Source organism: Taudactylus pleione, unplaced genomic scaffold (assembly GCF_031769625.1).
Source record: "Taudactylus pleione unplaced genomic scaffold, aTauple2 ptg000464l, whole genome shotgun sequence".
Taxonomy (NCBI): domain Eukaryota; kingdom Metazoa; phylum Chordata; class Amphibia; order Anura; family Myobatrachidae; genus Taudactylus; species Taudactylus pleione.
This window is the reverse complement of record NW_028284866.1, coordinates 2,345,891-2,367,746: the sequence shown is the minus strand read 5'-3', so window position 1 is coordinate 2,367,746 and position 21,856 is coordinate 2,345,891. Positions and strand designations below refer to the sequence as shown.

The following is a 21,856-nucleotide window of genomic DNA, read 5'->3' as shown; positions in this document are numbered from 1 at the left end:
CATGCGCAGAACTCAAACATCGGCTGGGTGCGTGCGAATTCGCGGCTGCGTTCCTTTCTGAATCAGGCCCACAGTGAGAGGAATAGCTCTGCATTGCCACCTGGTGGTCCTTTGTTGTACTGCTTTTTATGTGTTTTTTTGTAAATACTATTGCTTGATATCATGCTTGCTCTTAATAACCGATTTAAAAACTTGGTACAAATTTAATTCCTCGACCTGCTTCTACAAGCAATATCCAATATAAGGTTTACACACTAAAAATGCAAACTATTACTGGTTTATTAGGAATGGTTTAAATGATAATCCTTATAAAGAATAAAAGAGCAATCGAGACAGCAGTAATATTCTACAATTATTTTCATCTACCATATAATAGGATTCATTCAGGGGTTCCATACCGTGAAGAAATATCCTCATGTATTTCACTCAGCGCATCCTTTATGTGTTTCGGTAGCGGGTTTGCTGGAGCAGCACAGGCTGAGGTTTTAATATCCTTAGTATTGCTCAATTGCTTCCCATAATAGTCCTGTTTAGGCAAAAATGACATACAATGTCAGCTAATATTGATTATTGATTCCTTCAAGCTATACACTGTGTGTCTTTTTCTGCATGTGAAATAAGCAAATGTTGGATAAATATTAATGTAAATATGATTCCTAGAATGTAAATAAGTCGGGGCTGATACAAAATACTAAGGGCCGTATTCAATATGTTTTGCATCCACTAAAAAAGTTTCGCCTACCCAACTTTTCGATGCCTTCGCGGAAAACGTTTTGTGCGCTCTCCCGTTTTACTCCGAAATCAATTCCCAAACGATGGCACCCGGTGAATGTTAAACATGCGAAAAGTGTAGGATGAATAGGGGGAATCACTCTGTACCCAAGAAGAAGATGGTCTAACTTCGTAAATCATGATGGTAGTTTAGTATTAGCCCCAATTGAACTAGTTACGGTACTTAAGTGTTTGTAATTGCTTGCTATTAGCATCTAGGTAAAAGTGTTGAAGAATGGCATAAAGCAGTGTTTTTGGTTGAAAATAAGTAGTCCCATCAAATTTGGGGTGCTTGAAAATGGGTACTAGCCAGTGGCGTATCTATAATGGGTGCAGTCCAGGGGGGGTCTGCACCGCACACACTGCACCCATATCAGGTATCACTGCTGCTCAGAACACCGGAAAAATGGCCGCCGCGCCATTTTCCGGCGTTCTGTACATGCGCTGTAGACTCCGAACACACTCTAGTGCCCGGAGTCTACTGCTTCTGCGGTGGCTGGCCAGGCGCGTCAGTCGGCTGCCAGGCACCAGGGAGAGAGGAGGGGGCCCTGCACGAGGAGTGCACACGGGCCCCCTCCTCCCTTAAAACGCCCCTGGTACTAGCATATTTTTATGTATATAAAGTGAATTTGAAAAAAGTGAAATTCCTCCATCATACAAGCACCTGCAATCCCAAAAACATTTGGCCCCTTCTAAGAGCACCCCCCGAAGCTTATTTCGTTCGTTTTTTTACGTTGTCCCACCACTTTTTTTGTTTTCGGACCAAGTTGATAAGCTGTTTTTTGGGGTGTTCTGGAATTTTTTCCCCTTTTTTTGGGTGAATTGTCCTTTGGGGGGGTGTACCAAGGGTTCTGGGTGGTTTCCCAACATCTGCACCCCAAAATATAGATTTTGCACTTTTTTTCTCCTGCCATTCTGTGGAGAAAAAGTTTCGCCTATTTCAGTGCATTGACTTTTTGCAATGGCGAAAACAAACTGTAATTGAATAAAGAGATAAATTTTCTCCAAAAACGGGCGAAAACGGCTTTTCACACCTAATTGAACAAAGCCCTAAATCGGGTGAAAACTACTGCACAGGAGAAGTGTGTATATTTGCCCATCTCAAGATGGTTTTCTGCAAGTTATCATAATCCATGAGTACTTGCACATGCCCTGTATTAGGTGCAAATAATATGCCTCCTAACTAGAGGTGTACATGGAGTGGACCCCCTGTGTTTTGATTTTAGTTCCGGCAAAACCATGCTCAAGTGCTTTGGTTTGGTTTTGTCTTTGGATTACTTTAAAATTGATAAAAACTAGGGGTGTGCACTGGGCAATTTTCGTGTTTTGTGTTTTGGATCTGGATCTTTCTTCGTGTTTTGGATCTGGATTGGTTTTGCCAAAACCACCGTTCCGTGTTTTGGGTTCTGGGATTTGTGTTTTGGATCTGTATTTTTTTTTTTTTTTAAAGCATAAAAACAGCTAAAATCACAGAATTTGTGGGTTTTTCTGCTCCTATGCTATTATTAACCTCATTAACCTTAATTTCCACTAATTTCCAGTCTATTCTGAACACCTCACACCTCACAATAGTGTTTTTATGTCCAAAAGGTTGCACCGAGGTGGCTGGATGACTATGCTAAGCGACACGAGTGGGCGGCAAAAACACGTGGCCCATCTAGGAGTGACACTGCAGTGGCAGACAGGATGGCAGTTTGAAAAACTAGGCCCCAAACAGTACATAATGCAAAGAAAAAAAAGAGTTGCAAGATGGAATTGTCCTTGGGCCCTCCCACCCACCCTTATGTTGTATAAACAGGACATGCACACTTTTAACAAACCAATCATTTCAGCGCCAGGGTCTGCCACATGACTGTGGCTGAAATGATTGGTTCGTTTGGGCCCCCACAAAACAAGCTGGCAATTAATCTGTCCCTGCACAAACTGGCTCTACAGAGGCAAGATGTCGTCCTCATCCTCCTCATTCACCGATTCTTCACCCTCTTCAGTGTTGTGTACATCCTCATCGAGTATTAATTCATCCCCGCTGGAATCCACCACCACAGGTCCCTCTGTACGTTCTGGAGCCTGGTCTCTCTGGAAGAGTTGATAATTAATATTTATGAACATCATCTTCTCCACATTTTGTGGAAGCAACCTCCTACGCCTTTTGCTGAGAAGGTTACTGGCTGCACTAAACACTCTTTCGGAGTACACACTGGAGGGGGGGCAACTCAGGTGAAATAGAGCCAGTTTGTACAGGGGCCTCCAAATTGCCTCTTTTTCCTGCCAGTACAGGTACAGACTGTCTGACATACCTACTTGGATGCTGTCACCGATGTAATCCTCCACCATTCTGCCAATGGTGACAGTATCATATGTAGTGACAGTAGACATGTCAGCAATTGTTGCCAGGTCCTTCAGTCCGGACCAGATGTCCAAACTTGGTCCTTCCTGCCCTGCATCACCGCCAGCGGGTTGCTTAGGATACCTAAGTTGTTTCCTGGCAGCCCCATTTGCGGGAGAAAATGAAGAAGGAGCTATTGAAGTGTCACGTTCCGCTTCAGCTGACAGTGTTTTCACCAGCAGGTCTTTGCACCTCTGCAGGCTTGTGTCGGCCGGAAAGAGAGACACCACATAGGCTTTAAACCTAGGAACGAGCACGGTGGCCAAAATGTAGTGGTCTGATTTCAACAGATTGATCACCCTGGAATCCTGGCAAAGCGAATGAAGGGCTTCATCCACAAGTCCCACATGCCGAGCGGAATCGCTCCGTCTCAGCGCCTCCTTCACTTTCTCCAGCTGCTTCTGCAAAAGTCTGATGAGGGGAATGACCTGACTCAAGCTGGCAGTGTCTGAACTGACTTCACATGCGGCAAGTTCGAAGGGCTGGAGAACCTTGCACAACACGGAAATCATTCTCCACTGTGCTTGAGTCAGGTGCATACCCCCTCCTTTGCCTATGTCATAGGTGGATGTATAGGCTTGTATGGCCTTTTGCTGCTCCTCCATCCTCTGAAGCATATAGAGGGTTGAGTTCCACCGCGTCACAACCTCTTGCTTCAGGTGATGGCGGGGCAGGTTCAAGAGTGTTTGCTAGCGCTCCAGTCTTCGGTACGCAGTCGCTGAATGACGAAAGTGGCCACAAAGTTTTCAGGCCACCCAAAGCGTCTCCTGCACGCCCCTGTTGCTTTTCAGAAAATTTTGTACCAATAAATTTATTGTGTGAGCAAAACTTGGGACATGCTGGAATTTGCCCAGATGTAATGCTCGCACAATATTGGAGGTGTTGTCAGATATCACAAATCCCCAGGAGAGTCTAAGTGGGGTAAGCCACTGGGCGATGATTTCCCTCAGTTTCTGTAAGAGGTTGTCGGCGGTGTGCCTCTTACTGAAACCGGTGATACACAGAATAGCCTGGTGACGCTGCTGTTGTTGCTGCGTAAGGTGATACGTCTACCCAGTGGGCTGTCACAGTCATGTAGTCCTTAGTTTGCCCTGTTCCACTTGTCCACATGTTCGTGGTTAAGTGGATATTGGGTACAACCGCATTTTTCAGGACACTGAGGACACTTTTTCTGACGTTTCAGTACAGTCTCGGTATCGCCTGCTTAGTGAAGTGGAATCTAGACGGGATTTGGAACCGGGGACACACTACCTCCATCAATTGTCTAAATCCCACTGCACTAATGGCGGATACCGGACGCACGTCTAACACCAACATAGCAGTCAAGGCCTCAGTTATACGTTTTGCTTCAGGATGACTGCTGTCGTACTTCATCCTCCTCGCTAAGGACTGTTGGAGGGTCAATTGTTTAGTAAAAGTAGTGGTGTTCCTACTTCCTCTCTGGGATGATGAACGACTCCCAGCAGCAACAGCAGCAGCGGCAGCAGTAGGCGTAGCAATGCAGGATCCTCCAGAGGAATCCCGGATAGGAGAGTCAGTCATGCCAGTGACATGGCCTGCAGGACTACTTCCGATCCTGACTAAGAAGGAAATTGACGAGGAGGGAGTTGACGGTGTGGTCTGCAGGCGCTTGGATACAACAGGACAAAGGGATTTAGGTGTCCCTGGACTGCTTACGGTCTTAGCCAAAGTTTCTGAACTTGACAGTAACTTTTTATGAACGCGCTACAGGTGACGTATAAGGGAGGATGTTCCTAGGTGGTTAACGTCCCTACCCCTACTTATTTCACCTTTACATATGGTACATATGGCAAGACAGTTGTTGTCCGGATTTGGATAGAAATATTGCCAGATCAAAGAGGTGGAATGTTTGGTCTTCTGCCCAGGCATTACCGTGATGGGCTTTTTCATCCCACGGACAACAACAGTCTCCCCCGGAGCCTGATCTAAACAAACAAAATCACCATCAGAATCCTCCTCGCCAACTTCCTCCTCAGCGCCAGCTACACCAGTATCCTCATCCTGTTGTACTTCAACAGTGACATCTTCAATTTGCATATCAGCAAGTGGACTGTGGGTGCTCCTTTCAGCACTTGCAGAGGGCGTGCAAATGGTGGAAAGAGCCACCTCTTCCCATCCAGTGCTGGGAAGATCAGGCATCACAACCGCCACCACACTTGGACTCACCTTTGGGATTTGTGATATCTTCTTAGAACGCACAGTTCTTCGCTGTGCTTTTGCCAGCTTAACTCGTTTGATTTTTTTAGCGGGAGGAGGGCTTCCATCGTCATGTGAAGCTGAACCACTAGTCATGAACATAGGGAAAGACCTTAGCCACTCCGTGTCCTAAATGGTATATTGGCAAGTTTACGTTTCTCCTCAGACGATTTAAATATTTTTTTAAGATAATTTTCCTGAACTTTGTCATTTGGGATTGTATATGCCCTCTACTATGACATTGGGCATCGGCCTTGGCAGACGACGTTGATGGCATGTTATCGTCTATGTCATGACTAGTGGCAGCAGCTTCAGCACTAGGAGGAAGTGGTTCTTGAACTTTCTCTATTTTATTTTTATCGGAGAGAGTTTGGTCCTCCTTTTATGTTATATTGATATATACATGCGGCTAAGGCGCACACAAACACAGAAAATAATTTTTTATTTTTGTTGGAGACTAGTGCACTTTGTGGGTTACACCACCCTTTAAGAAATGAGTCAGCCGGCTCTTTACTTATGGGACACAGGCGCACGCTTGGCGCTGCTCCTTTGTTGATGCACGTGCAGCTACAGTGCACACAATTCACAAAGACAGAAAAAAAATAAGAATTTTTTATTTTTTGTGGAGCACACTTTGAGGGTTACACCACCCCTTAACGGACAGACGCACGCTTGGCGCTGCTGCTTTGAGGATGCAGGTGCGGCTGCTGCGCATTCATTTCACACACAAACACAGAAAAAAAGAAGATTATTTTATTTTGGTTGGAGCGCACTTTGGGGGTTACACCACCCTTTAACGGACAGACGCACGGTTGGCGCTGCTGCTTTGAGGATGCAGGTGCGACTACAGCCCACACAATTCACAAAGACAGAAAAAAAAGAAGAATTTTTTATTTTTTGTGGAGCGCACTTTGGGGGTTACACCACCCTTTAACAGACAGACGCACGCTTGTCGCTGCTGCTTTGAGGATGCAGGTGCAGCTACAGCCCACACAATTCACAAAGACAGAAAAAAAAGAAGAATTTTTTATTTTTTTTGGAGTGCACTTTGGGGGTTACAGCGCACTTTGGGGGTTACAGCACCCTTTAACGGACAAGCCAGCCGGCCCTTTACTTATGACACAGGCGCACACTTGGCACTGCTCCTTTGTTTATGCCCGTGCAGCCACAGTGCACACAATTCACAAACACAGAAAATAATTCCTCCACCATTCTGTCAGTGGTGACAGTATCATATGCAGTGACAGTAGACATGTCAGAAATTGACATTGTTGGCACGTCCTTCAGTCCTTGACTTATGACACAGGCGCACGCTTGGCGCTGCTGCTGTGTTGATGCACGTGCGGCTACTGCGCATACGTTTTGCACACAAACACAGAAAAAAAAGAATTGCTTATTTTTTGTGGAGTGCACTGTGGGGGTTACACCACCCTTTAACAGTCTTATGGGACACAGGCGCACGCTTGGCGCTGCTCCTTTGTTGATGCATATGCAGCCACAGTGCACACAATTCACAAACACAGAAAATAATTTTTTATTTTGTTTGGAGTGCACTTTGGGGGTTACAGCACCCTTTAACGGACAAGCCAGACGGCCCTTTACTTATGGGACACAGGCGCACGCTTGGTGCTGCTCCTTTGTTGATGCACGTGCAGCCACAGTGCACACAATTCACAAACACAGAAAATTATTTTTTATTTTGTTTGGAGTGCACTTTGGGGGTTACAGCACCCTTTAATGGTCAAGCCAGCCGGCCCTTTACTTATGACACAGGCGCATGCTTGGCGTTACTTTGTTGATGCACGTGCGGCTACTGCGCACACAATTCAGAAACACTGAAATTTTTTTAATTTTTTTTGGAGTGCACTTTGGGGTAGCACCCCTAATGTACAGATCACCCCCTGGACAACACTACAGCACCCCTCTAGGACTACAGCCTTTATGGGACACTGCACAACACAGTCCAGCCAGCCCCTATAGACTTTGGAGTGGACACAGCCCCTATGGACAACTGACTGCACAACACAGCCCAGCCAGCCCCTATGACAGCAGCACAACACAGCCCAGCCAGCCCCTATGGACAACAGCAGCACAACACAGCCCAGTCAGTCCCTATGGACTGAGTGGTCACAGCCCCTATGGACAACAGCAGCACAACACAGCCCAGTCAGCCCCTATGGACTGAGTGGTCACAGCCCCTATGGACAACAGCAGCACAACACAGCCCAGTCAGCCCCTATGGACTGAGTGGTCACAGCCCCTATGGACAACAGCAGCACAACACAGCCCAGCCAGCCCTTGCTCCCACCCTCCCTCTTCACTGTAGACAGCCGGAGTGAGAAATGGCGCCGACGCGGGGACCTTTGATAGAATCCAAAACCCGCGAGATCCGGAAGGGCGGATGATGACGTTTTGCCTCGATTTCAGATCCGAGTCAGTCGGGAAAAGTCGAGCCTGACTCGGATACGACTCGGATCGGGGGGGCTCGGATTTCAGAAATCTGAACCTGCTCATCCCTACTAAAAACAGATAAAATCATGTAATTTGGACCTGTTTACATGATGTAATCCAAAACCCAAGATCCGAATTTTAAATTCGAGATCTGAACTTACTGGTAGGACCCGAGCAGGGACTTAGTACTACTCGGAACCCCAAAAGTGATCGGAGCTGGGACTCGGTTCAAATCAGAATCCCAAAGTTCAGGTGTGTTTGGTTTTCAGCTAAGCCAAACCGGTCATCTCTACTCCTAACCCGTGTCGGGACTAAGAGGTAGATGTACTAAAGCCTTGAAGAGAGGTCCCCTCACCAGAGCAATGATGAATTGCTCCGGTGTCACGCTTCCCCTGCTGCAAGTTGGATACTTAAGTATCCCTCGCAGCAAGTCGAATACTTCATCATCGGAGGCCATACGGCCTTCGATGATGAATAGGCCCCACATTCTGATGCCCTTCATGAACTTTGCCTATTTAAGAAGTAAGAACACACATTCATACCCTCCATTCCACCTCTCTGATTAGAACTGTAAATACATTTTCTGAACAAGCGCAGTGCAAATAGACACAAGATACGCTCCACAAACAGGCGTTCGGAAGGGATAAGTTCAATATACCGACAGCCGGAATTTCGGGGTCAAAATGTAGATGCTGGAATCCCGACACTTATTGGAATACTGGCTCTGGCATCCCAACCACCGAAATCCCAAAATTAAGTAGCGGGGTTGGGGTGTGGGTTAGGCCTTAGGCACTAGGGGGAGGGTTAGGATTAGGCACTAAGGTAGGGAGGGTTAGGGTGCGGGGAGGGGGAGGATAGGTTTAGGCAACGGGGAGGGAGGGGTAGTGTTAGGGGTTAGATTAAGATACTTACTTAGAGCCGTCAGGATGGTAACCAAGCCAGGATGCCGGCCTCAGTACTCTGAACGTCAGGATCCCGAATGCCAGTATCCCGTACCCAACCCGTTGGTAGAGATTATAAGAAAATAATTGTTCACCATTCAGAAATTTCTATTGTACCTGCCATTTTACTCATTATTAACAGACTTCGTTGAGAACTGAGAATGTTGGATAACAATATAGTCTTGTTTATAAACTCAATTACTACAGAATATTGTATATATATATATATATACATATATACATATAAGTATATCTGGCTCAGAGAAAGATTCATGGCACAGCACGGTTGGCATAGTGATTAGCGTTACTGTCTGACAGCCCTGAGGTTATGAGTTCAATTCTTGACCAAGGCCCTATCAATGTGGGGTTTGTATGTTCTCTCCGTGCTTGCATGGGTTTCCTCAGAGTGCTCCGGTTTCCTCCAACACTGTCTTATCATACTGGTAGGTTAATTGGCAATGTCCTAAATTATTCAGACAGCACATTAATAAAGAATCTGGAAAAGGGTTGGTGGGTGTTTTTCGAAATTGGAATTAGCTGTGTTCACTCTACCTTAACATCATCGTAGGTTTGATGGGAGCTGCAGCTGGCATCTGTCAAGCTGGATAGTAAAAAGACGATTATTATTTGCCAGACTAACATGTAATGTTATATTGCATTTAATTATTTTCCTGGAATATTATGATAGTTGGTAATTGAGAACACAATAAAAGACATACAGTATAAAGAGATTGAAAAATAGTGGCACACCCAAAATCAAAATATATTATAAAAAAGATCATGTGTCTAAAAATGATGGGTGTGGACATACAAATGATGACTATGACAAGTGGGCGGAGCAAGGATTGGGGTGAAGCTTATTGCCTCATTGCACAATTTGCATCATCACCACTCAACCTTGGCAATATGTTGAAGAAAGCAGCAGCTATAAAATATACTGCATACATTTTAGTTAACACTAGGGGAGAGTTTTTAGAAGTGACTTTTAGAAGAGATGTTGCCCATAGCAACCAATCATATTCTAGCTATAATCTTCTAGAAGGTGCTAGTTAAATGTTAAGTAGAATCTGATTGGTTGCTATGGGCAACATCTCTTCTAAAATTCACTTCTAAAAACTCTCATTTTAGTAAATTTACCCCTAGGGGTCTATTCCATGCCTGCCTACTTTTTGTTTCTCCTCTCCGGGAAGCCAGAGTGGAAATGCAGCTGACAAAATCGTGGGGGGGTCTTTCACATCAAAATGCAGCTGATCACAGATCTGTGAGGTAGAGGCGGGGCTAAAATGAAGTGGTTCACAGAATTTTAGCCCCGCCCCATTCTTTACGGATCACCGATTACGGGCATTATCTCCCCATCCTGGGCAATTTTTGGATCAGCTGTCCCCGCAATAGAGCAATGTTGAATTGCTCTATTGCTATTTGCAGTGAGTTGGATACTAAATTAGCACTGCGAGCCTGACGGACCTAGGAACTGATCTGATGGGGATACAGTGGCCCGAGTTGATCAGCTTGTCATGTACTGCAATAAATGTAAAAACCAATCCATGTTTTGAATACAGACAAGATAAGATTAATATATGGCATCAATAACGTCCTTTTGTTTCGCTAATATAGTGCCAAATACGAGCACAATGGAGCAATTACGTTTCAGGAGCCACAACTACTGGGCTGAACTCAGCGGAAATCCCCAGATGAATATATTTTCATGATCACAGTCTTCTCTTTATGTGACAGTTATCCTATGGATCATTGTAAAACTCCTGATCAACCACAGGAATGAAAATAAGCAACACTGATTCTAAAGGTGCGTATCCACTAGCAGATTGTGAAACGACTGCACAATTATGACATTATAATCGTGCAGTCGTTTCACAGTCTGTGCTTTGCCTACACTGAACGATCAGTAGTTCAGTTTAGGCCAGGGCCGGATTAAGGCTTGTGGGGGCCCTGGGGCAACTAAGTTTTGGGGCCCCCCACCAAGCCACATGGAGCCTACCCCCCTCCCCCGCCACACATTAAACACACGCACACACATAGGATATATATGTAGCAAACATATATTTTATATAACTTACACACTAACACACACATATACAGTATACACACATAAACTCATACACACTAATGCATATACATACACAGTATACACACACTAGCACCATACTTGCCAACTCTCCCTCATTGTCAGGGAGACTCCCTGAAATAGCAATCTCCCTGTCCCTGAAGAGTCTACCAATCTCCCTCATTTCACCTTACCCCCATTATGACACTGTTATATAAAAGAAAAAACAGATATATACATTCAAATGGGATCATTAGTGTAATGTCCCTGCATATGTTATAAGGCATAATGATCCCTATGGTTACATGCATTCTCTGAGAAGTATCAGTGTGTTTTCATCAACAAGTAGATATTACTAACTGCTTTGGGGCTTATTTACATGTGGATGTAAATCAATGTTATGACACGCCTCTCAGATGTAGCAGGACACGCCCACTTTACCGCTGCGCTCATAGGTGCTGCTTTCACAATCTCCCTGAAATGCTTTTTCAAAAGTAGGCAAGTATGACTAGCACATATATACACATTAACACATACACAGTATACACACACATATATACACACAAACACATACATAGACATATATACACACATACACAGTATACACACACAAACACATACTGTATATACAATAACACATACATACACACACACAGTATACAAACACATACTGTATATACAATAACACACACACATATATACACAAACACATATATACACAGTATACACACACAAACACATACTGTATATACAATAACACATACACACACATATATACACACACAGTATACACACACAAACACATACTGTATATATAATAACACACACATATATACACAATCACATGCATACACATATATACAAATAAACACACACATATATACACATACTGTATATACATACATACATACACATATATACACATACTGTATATACATACATACACATATATGCACATACATATATACAGTCAGGTGCATAAATATTGGGACATTGACAGAATTTTCATATTTTGGCCTCTATTCACCACTACAATGGCTTTGAAATTAAACAAACAAGATGTGCTTTAACTGCAGACTTTCAGCTTTAATTTGAGGGTAATTACATCCAAATCAGGTGAACGGTGTAGGAATTACAATGGTTTTGTATATGTGCCTCCCACTTTTTAAGGGGCCAAAAGTAATGGGACTATCAACTCAAAAGCTATTTCATGGACAGGTGTGGGCTATTCCCTCGTTATTTCATTATCAATTAAGCAGGTAAAAGGTCTGGAGTTGATTCTAGGTTTGACAATTGCATTTGGAATCAGTTGCTGTCGACTCTCAATATGAGATCCAAAGAGCTGTCACTATCAGTGAAGCAAGCCATCATTAGGCTTTAAAAATCAAAACAAACCCATCAGAGAGATAGCAAAAACATTAGGTGTGGCCAAATCAACTGTTTGGAACATTTTTAAAAAAGAAAGAACGCACCGGAGAGCTCAGCAACACCAAAAGACCCGGAAGACCACGGAAAACAACTGTGGTGGATGACAGAAGAATTATTTCCCTGGTGAAGAAAAACCCCTTCACAACAGTTGGCCAAATCAAGAACACTCTCCAGGAGGTAGGTGTATATGTGTCAAAGTCAACAATCAAGAGAAGACTTCACAAGAGTGAATATAGAGGCTTCACCACAAGATGTAAACCATTGGTGAGCCACAAAAACAGGAAGACCAGATTAGAGTTTGCCAAACAATATCTAAAAAGCCATTACAGTTCTGGAACAACATCCTATGAACAGATGAGACAAAGATCAACTTGTACCAGAGTGATGGGAAGAGAAGAGTATGGAGAAGGAAAGGAACTGCTCATGATCCAAAACATATCACCTCATCGGTGAAGCATAGTGGTGGTAGTGTCATGGCGTGGGCATGTATGGCTGCCAATGGAACTGGTTCCCTTGTATTTATTGATTATGTGACTGCTGACAAAAGCAGCAGAATGAATTCTGAAGTGTTTCGGGCAATATTATATGCTCATATTCAGTCAAATGCTTCAGAACTCATTGGATGGCGCTTCACAGTGCAGATGGACAATGACCCAAAGCATACTGCAAAAGCATCCAAAGAGTTTTTTAAGGCTAAAAAGTGGAATGTTATGCAATGGCCAAGTCAATCCCCTGACCTGAATCCGATTGAGCATGCATTTCACTTGATGAAGACAAAACTGAAGGGAAAATGCCCCAAGAACAAGCAGGAACTGAAGACATTTGCAGTAGAGGCCTGGCAGAGCATCACCAGGGATGAAACCCAGCGTCTGGTGATGTCTATGCGTTCCAGACTTCAGGCTGTAATTGCCTGCAAAGGATTTGCAACAAAGTATTAAAAAGTGAAAGTTAGATTTAGAATTGTTTAGTTTGTCCCATTACTTTTGGCCCCTTAAAAAGTGGGAGGCACATATAGAAACCGTTGTAATTCCTACACCGTTCACCTGATTTGGATGTAATTACCCTCAAATTAAATCTGAAAGTCTGCAGTTAAAGCACATCTTCTTTGTTTCATTTCAAAGCCATTGTGGTGGTGAATAGAGGCCAAAATATGAAAATGATGTCAATGTCCCAATATTTATGCACCTGACTGATATACACATAAACACACACATATATACACATACATACACATACTGTATATACATACATACACACACATATATAAACAATAAAACAGTACACATACACTTTCATTATATACAGCTGCTGTTCCCTTCATTAGACTCCGCCCCTCACGATGAAATCCCGTGATTCGCGGGTCATATGTGGGCGGGGCTTGTCATATTGGCTCCGCCCCCACATCGACCATGCTAGCAGGGAAATTGTTCTGTCACTGTCAGCGTGCCGTGCTCTAGTGGTGGGGGGCCCTCTGTGTGTGGGGGCCCCGGGACGACCGCTCTGTCACCCTCCCCTTAATCTGGCCCTGGTTTAGGCACATCAATCATCCCCGAACATGGGCAATCTGTCGTTATCGGCAGATTGATCAGCATGTTCAGGCGATGATAGATGTCAAAAATGACCAGCGGGAGCGTGCATCGCTGGTCATTTTTTAAATTTTCATGGCCAATTTGTGATCAATTAATGAACGATAACGACATCGTTATCGTTCAATCGCTCATTTTAATCGGGTAGAGGATACCTGCCTTTAGACTTGCACTTTTAAATCTTTATCTCCCGTGCATCATCATAGTTTCCACTTGTCTATTATATGTTTTATTGGCGCTATACATATATATATATACATATATATATATATATATATATATACTTCTCAAATGGTGCAGCACTCCTGGATTGAAAAGAATTAGTCCACCAGCGACATGTATGGCAACGTTTCAGTGCCTAGCTTTAATAGTGTGGCACTTTCATCAGACAAAGATTAAAACAAAACATCTTACCTTAAATACAGACGAACACCATGTGCAAGTTGCAGGCGGATGCGGGACCTCCCACCCAGCCAGCGGCGCAGTGAGTATGACATCATCCTAGTCAACGGACCAAGCGTCATCATTGTGCACCCCATCACCATGGCAACGTTGTACATAGTATGTTGCTGTAAACAGCATAAACATTAGTATAAATGAAAAAAATACTAACTATAAAAAACATGGCTTTGATTTCACATAGAGCACATATACACAACCCGTATGTTCAAAGATAAATGTTGAAAATTATCTTATAAACCCATCAAAGCTATTACGGATGTTATAATATAGACTGGTTATTTTTACACCCTTAAATCACTATAGAGTCATTTATAAGTAAGGAAAGACAGGGGAACAAAAGAAGAAAAACAGAGGAGAGAAATATACAACTTCATCTATGATGTAATGTGGCAGTATGAACGGCACCAAATATAAATTAGATATATTAGATATAGACCAATGATGGATACTGTAGCAAGTAGTTTGCAAAAAGCTGGATGACAGGATGCCAAGGGACCATGGCTAACTATACAAAACTATTAAGGCCTAAATGGTCATTTAACCCTTTAGGTGACAATGGCCCTCATTCAGAGCCACTCGCTAGCGGCAGTACGCTCGTTCCGAGCGATGTTCGCACTTCTGCGCATGCGTACGGATCGTTATGCGCATGCGCGAACCAGTCAGTGCGGCCGAAATTCATGTGCTCGCAATATAGCGAATGCCTGCTATTTTGAGTGACAGAATGAGGCATATGTGGGTGGTAACGGGGGAAGGTGCTTGAAAATGGGGAGTGGAGATCCGAACGCAGGCGTGCTTAAAGGTCAAAACGGGCGTTTTATGGGTGTGCATAATTAATACAGCAGCGTCATTGACCACGTCACTGGGTTATTTTATAGCCAGAACTGCTCGCAAGATTGTGGTAGCAAAAACCAACCACAAGAATAGCGAGCAGTTCAGACGCTGGTCGATGTACTCGATTAATCTAATAAATAGCGGACATGACGTATGGTGCGAGCGGCCAGGGGGCGTTTTTAACAAATAAACGAGCGTATGTTTTGCTCGCTCATTCAGACTTAGAGGTGTGAACAGACTGCAATTTGCGAACGGATCATTTGAATAGCCACCCCTTGTTTTTGAACGAACGACCGCAAATAGCGAACGGCTCTGAATCAGGCCCAATGTACTTAATCTAAAGATCCATTCGGATTCACGTTGCAATAATTTGAGAGGACGGTTACCACCTCTGATGGAGTATGGAATGTGGTCGATCATACGATAATGTAGGCAGGCTAGAGAGTGGGGGATCTTACAGAAATGTCTGGTCACTATCTCCGCTTTTTAAAGCTGCTCTTATTGCTGACCTGTGTGCCGCCATTCTCTCTTTAAAAGTACGCTCAGTCTTCCCTATGTATGAAAGTCCACAAGGACAAATTATTTGATATACAATAAATCTAGAGTTACAAGTGAGCCGGTGCCTAATCTTGAATTCCTTACCAGTGTCTGGATGATAGAATTTATCTCCTGGTATTCAATATCTGCACGTTGTGCACGAGCACTTTACAAAGCCCAATTTAGTAGTTAAAAAGTTAACATTAGTTTTGTTTTTACGATTGCTAATATCAGCTTTAACTAGTATATCCCTCATATTGCGTGGCCGGGTATAACATGCCATAAGCCTGGTGTCTTGTAATTTTAAGTCGTTATCCGACTGGATAATGGGCCACAATTATTTAGCTGTCTGATGTATATTACTACTAATGGGACAAAATTCAGTAACCCATGGAATAAATTCAAATTTTTCTTTTTTAGTTTTTGTATTTAATAGTGACCTCCTATCCATTTTTAGTGCCTTATATTTTGCTTGTTGGAGTAACTCCGATCATATCCTCTCAATAAAAATCTGTCAATAAGGTCATCGATTTGTTGTTCAATTAATTAAGGGTCAGATGTAATACGTATAATGCGAAGCATTTGTGAATACGGCAGGCCGCGTTTCAACGATGGTGGATGAAAACTTGACATATGTAATAAATTATTGCGGTCTGTTTGTTTGGTAAATACCGATGTTTCTATCAAACCATTGACCAAACTGATTCTTACATCAAGAAATGTGATATTTTCCTTATCTATATTATACGAAAATTTAATTGGATGATTTTTAGCATTATGATCTTCAATGATGGATATGAAGGACTGTTTAGTACCTCTCCATAATATAAGTACATAATCTATATATCAATGGTATGCAATAATGTTACTTGTAATGTTACTGTCAGAAAAAAAGATATCATGCTCTGCTTCAAACATGAATATGTTGGCGTACGATGGGGCCACACTGGACCCCATCGCATAGCCAACACATTGTAAATAAAACTTGCCATCATATACAAAGATTTTTTTTGTCAAAATCATATACAGTAACTCCATGCAAAGATCCAAATCAGGACCGACATACAAACGATGTCCTGTAAGAAAACTTCTCACATCTGCTACACCCATATCATGGGGTATAACAGTGTAAAGACTGTTTACATCAATGCTGTATAACCAAACATCACCCTCCAATTTAGGTAGTTTATATAAAAAATTCAATAAAGATGTAGTATCTAGTAAAAACGTCTGGTGCGCCTGAATGCATGGTTGAAACAATGAGTCCAAATAAATGGATGTAGGCTGAAATAAGGAATTGACAGCTGTACTTATAGGACTGCCCGGGGGTTTAATCATGGACTTATGGACATTAGGTGTGGTATAGAGTACAGGGACGATGGGATATTCCGGAATTAAAGCGTCTGATAATTTTTTGGTAATAAGTTCCTCTTGTACCACTACTGTCAATAGATCTTGAAGGTCCTTTTTGTATATTGATGTAGAATCTTTGTCCAAGATACGATAGGTATGCCCCTCCAGTAATTGGTTATTAATCTCTTCTTTGTAAGCATCAATATCTTGTATTACAAGGGCACCACCCTTATCTGCTGGACGGAATATCAGCTGCTCATTTTGGACAAGTTTTTTAGTGCTGTACGCTCCTCTCTGTTTAAATTATGTCACTGTATTGGACATTGGGGTAGATGTATGAACGTGCCGCTATAACGCTTCCCGCTTCGCCTCTTTACCGAGCCGAAGCAGGAAGCACTACCGATGAGATGTAAGAACATCTCATTGGCCGGAGAGGGGGAGCGTTAACTCCCCCCTCCGGCTCTACCTGCTGGAGACCGCAGCACATCAGCCTAGTGCTGATGCGCTGTGTCTCTGTCCCGGCCGGCTCCACTGAGCATGCGCGGGATCTGGCAAGTATCGCGAGATCCCCGCATGCAGCCTGGAGCTGGCAGCCGCCGCAGCAGGGACAGCGCTGTCCCTGCTGTGGGTATAGGGCAGCGCCAGGCTGTAGCTGTTGATAACGACAGCTACAGTGGGCCGAATGGTCAGGCGATCTGACTGTTCATACATAGCCCAGGCCATCGGCGCTGCTATCTTGTAGATAGCAGCGCCGATAATGATAGGGGCGCATAGCACCCCTGTCATTTACCGCCCAGACCCCCGATCATACATCGGGGAGAAGCGGTATCAGCGCACCTAATGTGCGCTGATACCGTTTCTGGGCTTCATACATATCCCCCCCTGTTTGATGTAATTGGTAACATTTTGTTCAAGTAAACGTGAGAAAGTACGTATAGATGGGTTTGTTGATAACGGGTCAAAGGATGATTTAGGTAGTATTTTCTTTAATGTAGCAGGAATATCTGAAGGTTTAGAATTGTCACTTGTATTCTTTGCAAAGAATTCACGGAGCTTCAATTGTTTGATTAATCGGTGTTGTTCGATTTGCATATTAAATGGCTTTATTGCACAAGATGGCACAAAGGAAAGTCATTTGGACAGTACTCTTGACTCCACTGGGGATAATTGGTGAGAAGATAAATTAATAACTAATTCTTGCGTTGCCTCGGGGGTTTTGTGCCACGTCCCCTTCCTCTGCCACTGTTTACTTCGTCTGATGTAATGTCTTGCTCTACGTTTATATCTCTGGTTCTGGTTCTTATCCCTAAAGAGAGCATCCTGTTTTTAGAGAATCACTAGCCGATGATATAAAGTCATTGGTTGAATCAAAATCTTGCTCTCTCCTTCGTCCCCTCCGAAAAAATGTTTTTTTTTTAAATGTTCGATTGTGGCTGCTATGCGACCACTGATACACTGTATTGTGATCATAATCCAAATCCACCTTCATGCGTTTTTCTTTCTTGAATTTTATCAAGTCATGTTTATATATCTGGATTTGGTTGGATAATTTGTCATACCAATCAGTGGATTGATCCCTAACTAATATGGGTTTGTGTCTGTTCAAACACAGTAATTTTATCTTTTATTTTGTTCATTCCTTTGGTTGATTGTTCAATTATAAGGAGCATTAAATCCATGCTACACTTGTTGACAATTGCTACCCATTTTTTGCAAAAAGCGGGATCGTTTCTACCAATGGTAGGCCCGTTTCTTATACGCAAGCCTCTAGGGATTTTTTTTGCACGGTGGTAATCACTGAGTGATATGCAGTGAAAATAAAAGTCTGTTTCTTTCCGTTTAAGTTTTAATAACTCTCTATATACAGTATATCCTCAGCTGGATTCAAGTTGTTCTACCAGTTGTTCAGAATACAGTATCTGCTCAGCTTCTGATTCCGAGTAGCTATAGACATCTCCAATTGGGTAATTAGTATAGTGGAAACCACTAGCATTATCGGTGCCTTCTGTGTCAGCCAGTGGCGTAAGTTCATCCCAGACGCCCGGAGGCAAGTTACCAAGTTACAATTTGTTGCCCCCTACCTTTACAGCCACTGACGCTGTAATGTAGCACTTTGCATGCAGACCGGCTATAGATAGACAAAGGCAGCAGCTGATGGTCTGACATGGAGCTCTCCACTACTGTACGGTGACTTCTCAGGTGCCGGGAAGGGGTGCCATGTATTGGGCGGCTATGACGGTACACTCTGGGTACATAGTCACAGCCCTAAGTGGGATGAATATGATGTTGACAGTGGAGGAGTGTACCTTCAGAGCTGGAGCCCGGCAGCAGGCGCCTCCATTGACTTCCATAGTTCTGACCCTTGTGTCAGCCATGTTAATAAGAACATTTTTAGTTTAACTGTATTACACTTCTTCAAACATCAAGTGCGTACATAATAACAGATAATAGTATCTATCACAGACTGTCACACATGATGAAAGTCATAAAAATATATATGTAAGGGAGCCTTGACAGGATACAACATATGCCAAAAGCAGTATCCAATACACAATGCACAAATTGTCCGGCTCTCCCTATTACACATGGAACAACACCGGGTGCCCGCACGAATAGCTAAATGTATACTTCTCAAATGGTGCAGCACTCCTGGATTGAAAAGAATTAGTCCACCAGCGGCATGTATGCTAACGTTCTAGTGCCTGGCTTTAATAGTGTGGCACTTTCATCAGACAAAGATTAAAACAAAACATCTTATCTTAAATACAGACGAACACCATGTGCAAACTGCAGGCGGACGCGGGACCAATGATGGATACCGTAGCAAGTAGTTTGCAAAAAGCTGGATGACAGGATGCCAAGGGACCATGGCTAATCATGTCTAATAACTATACAAAAATATTAAGGCCTGTAACTCTAGATTTATTGTATATCAAATAATTTGTCCTTGTGGGCTTTCATACATAGGGAAGCACTAGCTCACGCAGCGGGGGTTTCTGAGTACCCATAAACCCCCCCTGATGAACCCAGTGATTGCAAAATATGCTGAGCGGGTCCAGCAGTGTATGGCTGTGCTACGCGCAGAGCGCCGCAACAGCCAATCGCTGGTGCCATCTCCTTAATCAGTCCCCACCGCAGATGTGTCTCCTCAGCCAGCAGGCAGCTCCGTCCAGCCAGACAGACACTGGCTGGCCCACGCCGCCTCCTCCCGGGACTCGTCAGGCCTTGCCCACTGCTCCTGAGCAGCAGCAGCGAGGCCTGCACACAGTCTTCCCCTGCTCCCAGACTGGATCCGGAGCGACGGACTCATGTAGCCACTCACTGTTGGAGCTTGAGACCTGGTGGGCGGAGCGCAGCACGGTGACCACAGGGAGTCTGGCTCACACAAGGGCAGCAGTTGCACCACGCCACCCCCCGCGCTTAGAAGATGTTTGAACAGACATACCGGTACAGTAAGGAAGGAAGGTCAGTACACCTGGCTGCACAGCACTCTTCTTTCTACGTCAACAACACAGCACTCCTCTCTCACATACACACAGTGTTATATATATATATATATATATATATATGTATATATATATGATGCATACATGTGTATATATATATATATATATAATATATATGTGAATATATATATTTAATGTGTGTGTGTCTATGTATTATATGTATGTATATATATATAATATATATATATATATATATATATATATACATACACAAATGGAAACCCCCCCCCCTAAAAATCCTGCGTTCGCCCCTGGGAAGACTGAGTGTACTTTTAAAGGGAGGATGGCGGCACACAGGTCAGCAATAAGAGCAGCTTTAACCAGTGGACAGGGCCGAAACTAGGATATCGGTCACCCGGTGCAAGGCAGTAATTTTGCGCCCCTCCCTTCCCGTACCTGGATTTTGTCCTTGCTCATCCATAAGGCAGTGCAGTAGTCAGACGTCCCTGGTATAGTGACTTACATTATTCCACACACCATAATGCCCATTACACATTATGCAACACACTGTAATGCCTATTACCAAAGTGCCACTAACATATTTGCACCTGACACCATTTTATGCCCCACAGTAAGGCTTCTAATTACTTTAAATTTACCTGCTCGTTGTCACCAGGGGTTCCATGCTTGTTGTCAGGGGTTTTATGCTCATTACCAGGGGTTCCATGCTTGTTGCCAGGGGGTTTTACGGGAGAAGATGCAGCTTTCAGCATCTTCTCCCAGCAGCTGCACTGGCCTAACAGACACTACAGGTCCAGTAGGACCTCTAGCATCTGTCTCCTCCTTGGCGGCGGCCATTTTTGGAGGGGCATTTTCAGCAGAGCCCATGCAGACGGCTAGTCCGCCCCCAAATCACAGCGCACTACAAGACTACGTGGGTTGTGCAGGGGCTGAGTCAGCCCTTTTTCACCCCCTGCATTGCAGCACCCGGTGCACATGCACCTCTAGCCCCCCCCCTAGTTACGGCCCTGCAGTGGAGATAGTGACCAGCCTGTGGCCAGACATTTCTGTAAGATCCCCCACTCTCCAGCCTCCCTACGTTATCATATGATCGACCACATTAGATATTCCATCAGAGGTGGTAACCGTCCTCTCAAATTATTGCAACATGAATCTGAATGGATCTTTAGATTAAGTACATTGTCACCTAAAGGGTTAAATGGCCATTTAGGCCTTAATAGTTTTGTATCGTTATTAGACAGGATTAGCCATGGTCCCTTGTCATCCTGTCATCCAGCTTTTTGCAAACTACTTACTACAGTATCCATCATTGGTCTATATCTAATATATCTAATTTATATTTGGTGCCGTTCATACTGCCACAT

General features: G+C 43.6%; 1 protein-coding gene across 1 annotated transcript in view; it reads right to left on the bottom strand.

Annotated features, from left to right (window-relative positions):
* The window catches only part of LOC148504643 (arsenite methyltransferase-like), a 46,140-nt gene extending 31,798 nt beyond the window's left edge, over nt 1-14,342 (bottom strand). Inside the window, exons 1-3 of the mRNA XM_088448745.1 lie at nt 14,257-14,342; nt 9,319-9,367; nt 399-526 (exon numbers count right to left, since the gene is read on the bottom strand). Coding sequence (XP_088304871.1) covers nt 399-526; nt 9,319-9,367; nt 14,257-14,342 — 263 coding nt within the window. The remainder of the gene's footprint in view (nt 1-398; nt 527-9,318; nt 9,368-14,256) is intronic.
* Between the last annotated feature and the right edge of the window lie 7,514 nt (nt 14,343-21,856).